Source organism: Ipomoea nil, unplaced genomic scaffold (genome assembly GCF_001879475.1).
Source record: "Ipomoea nil cultivar Tokyo-kokei standard unplaced genomic scaffold, Asagao_1.1 scaffold2779, whole genome shotgun sequence".
NCBI lineage: Eukaryota > Viridiplantae > Streptophyta > Magnoliopsida > Solanales > Convolvulaceae > Ipomoea > Ipomoea nil.
The window spans coordinates 2,857,782-2,867,537 of record NW_017619207.1 but is presented as its reverse complement, the minus strand read 5'-3'; the positions used below and the strand labels follow the sequence as shown (position 1 = coordinate 2,867,537).

The following is a 9,756-nucleotide window of genomic DNA, read 5'->3' as shown; positions in this document are numbered from 1 at the left end:
CAAAATTCGTTGTGCGGTCGGTAGCTAGGGCGAAAGAAACCCCTTCCGCCTCATCTCCCAAGCCATGTTGTCACATCGTTCAACAAGAGAAGCTATGTCTTCGTTGTTCGTCGCTATGGTATTGCTGGAGATGCAAGAAAACCTTAAAATTAGGGTGGTGTAGACAAAAAACGCTAAAACTTAGGGAGAGGGAAACTCAACTGTCGGGAGATCGAGTACAATATCTTTTTTAAATAAACTCTTTCTTCATTACTTATTTCTTTAATTATTTTTAAATTTGATTTTTTTTTTTTTTTGCGTTTAATACTACTTTTAATATAGTTTCTAAATATATAAATTTTGTATTCTAATACTAAACATAATATTATGAAAAATTGAATTAAAAATAACGCTCGTACCATACTCAGACTAATCCCATTCGCACCGGACCGACCCAATTAAATAGCAAAGTGCTGGCTAGATTGATTTTTCCATACAAGAGTGGGTCCGAACTCCCAACCTCTCTTAAGAGATGAGAGTGCCCAACCACTCACTCCAACCAAGTTGGTTTCCGTTAAACCTTGTTAACCAAACTAGACAAACAAAATGGGACAAATAGAGCATATTAAAAATAAACTTAACATTATGAAAATGGAAAATTATATAGTGCACCAGGGCGCACAATGCATTGTGTGCCTTGACCCAAAACGACGTCGTTTTGTATCTGTTTTCCGTTTCTGCCGTTAACTTCTAAAAAAAATCCATGTTTCGTATGTACAGAATTGTATAATAGAATACACATAAACTCATAACGTAATACATATAATCTAACATAATACATAATACATAATACACATAAACTCTTAACATAATACACATAAACAGTTAAACGCAAGTGTTAAAAAAACTGTAATGGAATTGGACGGATGGAACGGTGTCCGTCGCGTCAACTCCCCACCAATTTATAGAAACGTCGTCATTTTGGGCCAGGGTTGTGCACCCTGGTGCACGATATAATGATTGTATGAAAATTTGAATTAAAAATAACTGATTAAATGCCAGCCTAGGTCATCCGAGTTTGGTGATTTTGCCACCTTTAGTCCTAAACTTTCAAATCGACCCTTCGTGATCCTTCGAGTTTCGAATTCAACCTACCGTAGTCTTTCCGTTAAGATATTCCGTCTAAGCCATGAAAATTAAGGGAAAAAAATCTTTTAATTGCAATCCCAGCCAAAACAATTCATTTCCCTCAGAAATTAGCCCTAATCCACCGAAAAAAATTACAATTGAACGAATTTCTGAGCGCTAATTTCTAAGGAAAAAAAAATTGAACGAAAAAAATTACAATTGACAAAATTTAAGGCTAATTTCTGAGGGAAATGAATTGTTTTGGCGGGGATTGTAATAAAAAGACAATTTTGCCCTTACTTTTCATGGCTCAGACGGAATATCTTAACAGAATGACTACGATAGGTCGAATTCGAAACTCGAAGGATCACGGAGGATCGATTTGAAAGTTTAGGATTAAGGGTGGCAAAACTACCAAACTCGGAGAACCTTGGCTGACATTTACTCAAAATCTACTATACTAATAAGAGCCCAAGAGAGTTAGGTCTATAATGGGTAGAAAAAATGGCGGTCACAGATTTTAATCAAATGAATGGCTCAGATTGATTAAAAGATTGATCAGATTTAAAGTTTACACTAAAATTTCTTAAAATACCCACACATCGTTACTAATTCCATTAAAATTTTAAGAATTGTCGTTAGTTCACCGTTAACTTACTCATTGATTTCAATAAAAGAAAAGGTCTTAGGTTCGAGCCTCATCCCAATCAAAATTGGCATAATTAGTACTCTATTTTACTCTTATTAAATTATATAAATAATAATTTAGTAGTTACAACAAAAAATAATACATATGCTTTTCTTTAATTTAGAATTATGTGTTCACAATGTCTTTATTCAAAAAAAAAAAAAAATTATTCATTATCAATAAATTATATAAGATAAATAATTTTATTAGTTATATTATCTTTATTTTTCTTCAATATAAAAATTCTTTATATTCAAATTTATTAATTGATTATATTCGCTACATTGTCCTTACAATGTCTTTATTCAGTGAAAAAACAAATTATTGATTATCAATAAATTAATTAAAATAAATATTTTCATTAGTTATATTGTCTTTATTTTTCTCAAATGTAAAAATTTTTACATTCAAATTCATCAATTGATTATATTCACTACATTATCTATTATCTTTTTTGTGCACTATTTTTCTAGTTAAATATCAAAGTTATAACATAAAATAATGCTATATATTTATTTACCAAGTATTTTATTAATACCATGAAAAAATTTAAAAAATATAATTAATAAAGCCAACCATATTAACTATTTGAGAGATTTTGTGACAACGAGAGTATTCAAATCACACAACAAATTGAAGTGAGAACTACCTCGCAATGTCCTTGTTTGACAATCCGCAGTTAGCGGATTATACAAGCGGATTTGACCAGCGAATTTATTTAATTATTAACATTAGGTAAAAAATGACCGTCAAATTATTAAATCAAATGAATGGTTCATATTGTTCAGGTTTTAATTTTTTTCTTTTAAGATTTTTTAATTTATCCTTAATTATATGATTATCCATTTAACTTTTCCGTTAATTCACCGTTAGTCTAATTCTAATATTAAAGTCTAATATAGAATTATAACTACACCATTAATCTAATTCTAATATTAAAGTCTTAATAGAACTTAACCACAAATCCTAATGTCGGAATCTCCTCAAACAATATTAGTATATATTTCATATTTTATGCCCTAATTTTTATTTGTTCTCCCTTATGTCCCGTATTTGGTTTCAACCATACCTATACAATTATTTTATTGACAATTATAATCAATATTGACTATATTATCTTGAATTTGTAAACTTAGAATTACATATTTAACCCGCACGGGCTTAGCTCAATGGTTTAGTGGGTAGTATTTGGGAGAAGAGACCAAGGTTTGAACCTCGGCGCGGGCAATGCGGGAATTATGTCCAAAGTGGGCAGATTCCTTGTGCATACCAGCATTTGGCCCTGTCTGCTAAACCATTGAGTCACCGTGATTTACAACTTCCCACAATGCTCTGTCGGGTCGGAGTGTGGGAGGGCCCTTGGGGTTGGGACTCAACCTTTGGGAGAAGAATTACCTATTTAAATATGCAAATTCAACCTTCAATTATCTATGCATAAACAATTTCAATATAATCTTGCCTTAATATACTTTAAAATACTTATTTAAAAAAAAACATTGGGCCATTATCCTAATAAAGAACTAGTAATTTTAATAAAGAAAAGGGAAATGTGGGGGTTATTTTGGAAATTGGAGAAGATTTGGGGTGATTCCGATCTTCCCCACCCCCACCTCTGCAAACTGCAAAATTGATCTCTCTGGCCTAGGGACTACTGACTAGGGTGTAATATACAGCGCCATTGCCAGCGGTGAAATTATGGATCTTCGGAACGAAGGTGCTGGTCGGCGGCGGGGTACCTTGATTTGATGCTTCTTCTTTTGCGACTGATAAATTTTTATGTAATGCTCTAAATTTTCATTTGTGTTTTATTTTTGGGAAAATTTTACCTATTTTATCAGCTAATCTTATCTTGATGATTGAAAGCACTAGAAAGTAGTGGGAAATTTTATTGAATTTCTGTGCTTAAAATGTTTTAGTTGGTATCAGAATATACTTGCTTCAACGTGTTTAATAAACGTCGTGTTTGGCTGTGTATATATATATATATATATATATATATATATATATATATATATATATATATATATATATATATATATATATATATATATATATATATATATATATATATATTTTTTATTTTATTATAATTCAGCCTTCTACGTTGTACCTGTACGCATTCCCTAATCCCTCTGCCAACTTCTTCTTCTTCTTCAGGCTTGACCGAATCGCCGCTTCAGCCTTCTGCAAATCCATCTTGGTGTCTTGACTCAGGGAGGCAGCGATTCCACACTCCAGCGAGCATAGCAGACGACGCGGCGACAAGCATAGCCCGCACTCCGAAGCCGCCTCTGGTTTACGGTCAGAATTCAGCCGCAGTCGACTCGTCCACAGTCCACTCCTGAAACAGCAGCTCTTCGCCTCCTCAGGTTCAAATTTTGAACAATCAAATCTAGCCCTATATTCCTAATTCCATAATTCTCGTCAAAATTGATTTGTGTGATTCGTTTATAATATATAAATATATAAATTTCTTTTAAGTGTTTGATATTTTGTCATGGAGGTTTTTTTAAATGCTTGAACTTTGGCACTACTCAAGTTTTCTTCTTGCTCCGCCCCTGATGAAGTGATGAGTGGGTGAAAATGTTTCCATCTGAGAATTGGTCGAGTTCACTTCCAGAGTTAATGAGGGTAAAGGATAACCACATAGTTTGTAGGAAACCAAAATCTAAGTAGTAAATATGCTTTATGATGGAGTAAAGAGGCAGGAATGAACTAATAAAAAGAATCAGACAATGTATTAAACAAAAACAGAAAATAAACCCAGGAAATGTCCCAGAGTGGAATTTCCCCAGCAAGTCAAAGAACCTGCCCCTCACCCAATAACTGATTATTACAATGATTTGCTAGTGACTTGACAATGAAGGGTGCCACAATCCCACGAAGTGGGCATACTTGGTAAAACAGTCGACGACCACCAAATACAATTTCACAATTGTATGCAAATGAGGCAGCCTAGTGATAAAATCAACCTTCGAGTCCTGTCAACCATGTATGGCAAAGTATTTCTTTGCATGCTTGAGCTACCCAATTGGACTGTCCCCTCAAAATTGGGTATTCCAATAGTTTTGGTTTTCACCTGAATAGGATCCATGGTAGGCGAGGGAGGAGAGGGTATGGTTGAACGTGATTTTTTCCAAATGTGACTCAATAACGGTGTTGGTAACAGAAAGTTGTGCTAGTTTTGGCATGTCCTTTTCCATGGAACGAAAGGGTGATCAGGTTGGATAGTTTGGACATACCTCCATGTTAGTAAGTTGTTTGTCCATGACTGCATGAAGTTCCTCCTGACTCTCCTCCAACACTTCAGCTCTCGACTCTAGTTGTGTCATTCTTGAATCAAATGGCAGGTTGGACCAATTGATGGAGTAAATAGGCAGGAACGAGCTAATAAAATGAACCAAAGAATGTATTAAGCAAAAATATATAAACTGAGGAATTATCCAAGAGTGGATTTTCCCCAAAAGTCGTCTGAGTATTTTGTAGAAGAACACATGTAACAAAAAATGACTATTGGTTTTGAAGCTTCAAAGTTCAAAGCATTGATTGTAACAATATGAATGTCTATTGCATGTGCCTTTGTACTCAAAAAGGTTTTTGAACACATACATTTTATGCTAGAAAGCTATCTTGCTGTGCTTTTTTGGACTGTTTGACTTGCATATGAACCATGGATGAGTTTTATTCATTTTTAATCTTAGGAAGATGAGAAATCTCTTGAGATTACAGCAGCATGGGGTGCACAATGCTCTTGAACTTATCCATTTTAATACATTTTTATAATGAAGTTAGGTTCATCAAATGAGCTTGAGGTTTTTTTTTTTTTTTTTTTTTTTTTTTTTTTTTTTTTTTTTTTGTGGGGGGAGGGGGGGGGGGGGGGTGCATATGGACATTGAACAATGGAATTAATCATGTTGCGCTTGCTTGATAGACTTTTTGGCTGATTTGTGTGCTTTAACATGTTTTATGTCCTTTTCTCTTCCCTAGCTGCTGTTGGAAACGTTCGTAGAGTTACTTCAGAGTAAAACTTTGTGGAGCTCAACTAGTGTGCTATGTTCTTCGGAATGAAAAATGATTAATTCTGGAGATAGCATGCAAAGTAGTCATCAAATGGTTGCACATATGGGTGATGATGTAGAAGAGGCACAAGAGAATAGAGATGGTGGAATGTCTCATTCCCCTAAAAGGGCCATTGTGGCATCTCAAGGAAATACAGATCTTGAACCACATGATGGTATTGAATTTGAATCCCATGAAGCTGCATATTCATTTTATCAAGAATATGCCAAATCAATGGGATTCACCACCTCAATAAAAAACAGCCGCCGGTCAAAGAAATCAAAAGAATTCATTGATGCTAAATTTGCATGCTCCAGATATGGAGTGACACCAGAATCAGACAGTTGCAGTAGTAGACGCCCTAGTGTCAAAAAGACAGATTGCAAAGCCAGTATGCATGTCAAGAGAAAGCGAGATGGGAATTGGTACATCCATGAGTTCATAAAGGACCATAATCATGAACTTCTTCCAGCCCTAGCATATCACTTTAGAATTCATAGGAATGTAAAACTAGCTGAAAAAAATAATATTGATATTCTTCATGCTGTTAGTGAACGAACGAGAAAGATGTATGTTGAGATGTCAAGACAAACAGGTGGAATTCGAGATGTTGACTTTACGGGGAATAGCTTGAGTTACCAGTTTGATAGAGGTCGATACTTGGGGTTAGAAGAGGGTGATGCACAAGTTATTCTTGAATATTTCATGCATATACAGAAAGAGAACCCATATTTCTTTTATGCAGTTGATCTTAATGAAGATCAGCGTCTAAGGAACCTGTTCTGGGTTGATGCTAAAAGTAGGAAAGATTTTGTTAATTTTAGCGATGTTGTTTTCTTTGATACCAATTATATCAAGAGCAATGAAAAGATGCCATTTGCCCTTTTTGTTGGAGTGAATCATCATTTCCAACCTATTTTACTTGGATGTGCATTAGTAGCTGATGAAAGCAAACCAATGTTTGTTTGGTTAATGAAGACATGGCTTAGAGCAATGGGTGGACAACCTCCAAAAGTAATAATAACTGACCAGGACAAAGCCCTCAAAGCAGCTGCTGAAGAAGTTTTCCCTTCTTCATGTCATTGCTTTGCTCTTTGGCATGTAATTGAAAGGATTACTGAAATTCTTTCTCATGTCATAAAGCAGCATGATAATTTTATGGGAAAATTCACCAAGTGCATATTTAAGTCATTGACAGATGAACAGTTTGATATGAGATGGTGGAAGATGGTCACCAGATTTGAGTTACAAGAGAATGAATGGATTCGTTTGTTGTATGAAGACCGTAAAAAGTGGGTGCCAACTTTCATGAGGGACACCTTTTTGGCTGGAATGTCCACAAGTCAACGATCTGAAAGTCTAATCTCTTTCTTTGACAAGTACATTCATAAAAAGATTAGCCTTAAGGAGTTTGTAAAACAGTATGGAATCATTCTGCAGACTAGGTATGAAGATGAAGCCATAGCAGACTTTGATACATTGCATAAACAACCTGCATTGAAGTCTCCTTCACCATGGGAAAAGCAAATGTCAACAATTTATACTCACGCAATATTCAAGAAATTTCAGATTGAGGTTTTGGGTGTAGTTGGATGCCACCCAAAGAGAGAAGGTGTGAATGGGGAAAACGTAACTTTCAGAGTTGATGACTGTGAAAAGGATGACAATTTTATGGTGACATGGAACGAGGCAAAACTAGAGGTTTCTTGTTCTTGCCTTCTATTTGAATACAAAGGTTTTCTTTGCAGACATGCAATGATTGTTCTTCAAATGTGTGGCCTTTCAAGCATCCCACCACATTATATTTTGAAGAGGTGGACTAAAGATGCTAAGAGCAGACACTGGATGATAGAGGGTACTGAAAGAGTTCAAACAAGGGTGCAAAGGTACAATGATCTATGTAAACGGGCTATTGAATTGGGTGAAGAAGGTTCTTTGTCTGAGCTGAGTTACAGTATTGCATTCCGAGTACTGGACGAAGCTTTAAAGAACTGTGTAAATGTTAATAACAGAACTGGTGCAGCATGTAGCAGCAATGCTGTTGTCCTACGAGATATAGAAGAAGATACCCAAGGATCCCATACTACCAAAATAAGTAAGAAGAAGAATGTGACCAAGAAAAGAAAGGTTTGTCTTAGAACCAGTTCTCTTTGTCAGCATAGTTTGCTTCATTCCTATAATTCCAATGTGCTTGATCCCAGGTACAATCTGAGCCTGGACTTGCAATTACCGATGCTCAAGGCAGTTTGCAACAAATGGTTTGTCTCTGCGATTTATTTATTGTGAAGTATTTTGTTTTATTATGCCTTAGACACAATTGAGGTGTGATCTTTCTTTAGTGACACAAAACTGCTTTTGATGTGATATGAAATCAAGAATACTGTTTCAACGATTTATATGTGCACTGAGATAATTGCAACTTCATTTTAGATTTACTGAATCCATTTGAATTCATTTTCTACCAATAACTTTCTGCCATAGAAGAGGAAGGGATTAGTAATTTCTCTTCTTGGTGTGTGTGTATTTTTTTTCTGTAGTATTTATTTTAACTTTCTTGGCTGTAGGATAATCTTAACTCAGATGGTATGACCCTGAGTGGATATTATGGAACACAACATAATGTGCAAGGACTGGTAGGTTGCTGTGATTGATATCTTCAGAACAAAATAGACCTTGGTGTTGCCTCTTTTTTCTGTGATTGAAATGTGTGCTTGCAAAGGGTGATCCTATTGTTATTTGATTTCAGATACAGTTGAATTTGATGGAGCCACCTAACGATGCTTATTATGTCAACCCACAGAATATCCAGGGGCTGGTATTCAATGCCGATCTGTTATTACTATTTTCTATTTAAGTTATTGCTGATTGAACTTCTGTAAACGTTTGAATGGTTGTGTAGGGGCAACTTACCTCAATTACACCTAGTCATGATGGGTTTTTCGGGTCTCAACAAAGCATGCCTGGACTGGTTAGACTCTCTTGATATCTAAGTTTTACCTACTCTGACTTCAGAATCAGAAGATAGAATTTTAAAGATTCTCATACCATATAGGGGCATCTGGATTACAGACCAAGCTTCGGTTACAGCTTGCAGGTCAGTGCACTGATTAAATACTTCTCTTGGAGTCGAGGGCACCGTTAGTTAATAGTTACAGCACATTTGTATTTACACTTTGGCTTTCATTTCAGGATGAGCCTAACATGAGATCTGCTCAGTTGCATGGTGATAATGCTAGACATTCATGAAGAATGCATACTTTACTTTGGTTATGTAGTGCTCCCTCAGGCAACGGTTTTACATTCTGACAATAAAGAGGAAGGATTATGTGTGGGTGTGGGGAGGATAGAAGATAAGTACTAAGTTTGGTATATCATGTAAATAAATCTTTCAAATCTTCTCAGTATTAAATGTCATTTATTGCCCTCTTTTTACTAACTCAGATAGTCTGGCAGTTGGTACACGAGTTGCTGCAGTGGCAGCACAATTCTTAATGGCAAATTTGATTGTAAACCATGGTCCATGTAGCAGTGTGGACTAGGAAGCAATACGACGTTGTTTGAATATTTTTAACAAAAGAAACCGTTACTGTTAACAATGGTAGACAACAAATTCTGGTAACTGGTAAGGTTTATGCAATAGCCTCTCTCATTTTTTGTTGTGATCTTCTCATCAGCTTCTCTCATTTTTGTTTTTCTTCTCAACATCTCCCATACTTGTTTTATCAAGTGTATTCTCATAGTTCATTCAATTTCATTTAATAGTAGTTTCATTACAACACTAATTCTAATTCAACTACAATTTCATATGACAATATAATATGTAAGATATTCAACCGTAGTTTCATTACAACACTACTAAAGTATCATTCTAATTCAATTACAGTTTCATTTTATAATATGTG

At 35.2% G+C, this 9,756-nt stretch overlaps 1 protein-coding gene across 1 annotated transcript; it reads left to right on the top strand.

Annotated features, from left to right (window-relative positions):
* The first annotated feature begins 3,377 nt into the window (after window positions 1–3,377).
* Window positions 3,378–9,294, top strand: LOC109157376 (protein FAR-RED IMPAIRED RESPONSE 1). The gene is made up of 9 exons (XM_019305291.1): window positions 3,378–3,573; window positions 3,953–4,164; window positions 5,783–7,981; window positions 8,056–8,112; window positions 8,419–8,487; window positions 8,601–8,669; window positions 8,754–8,822; window positions 8,907–8,948; window positions 9,044–9,294. The coding sequence occupies exons 3-9, from the start codon at window positions 5,867–5,869 to the stop codon at window positions 9,098–9,100; spliced, it is 2,478 nt and encodes an 825-aa protein (XP_019160836.1). The 5' UTR covers window positions 3,378–3,573; window positions 3,953–4,164; window positions 5,783–5,866; the 3' UTR covers window positions 9,101–9,294.
* The last annotated feature ends 462 nt before the right edge of the window (window positions 9,295–9,756 follow it).

What these genes read in the sequence shown, in the direction of transcription:
- LOC109157376 (XM_019305291.1), top strand. Translation starts at nt 5,867, where the DNA reads ATGATTAATTCTGGAGATAGCATGCAAAGTAGTCATCAAATGGTTGCA. An exon ending in ATGTGACCAAGAAAAGAAAG is followed by an intron (nt 7,982 to 8,055) that starts GTTTGTCTTAGA and finishes GCTTGATCCCAG; the next exon opens with GTACAATCTGAGCCTGGACT. An exon ending in CACAGAATATCCAGGGGCTG is followed by an intron (nt 8,670 to 8,753) that starts GTATTCAATGCC and finishes ATGGTTGTGTAG; the next exon opens with GGGCAACTTACCTCAATTAC.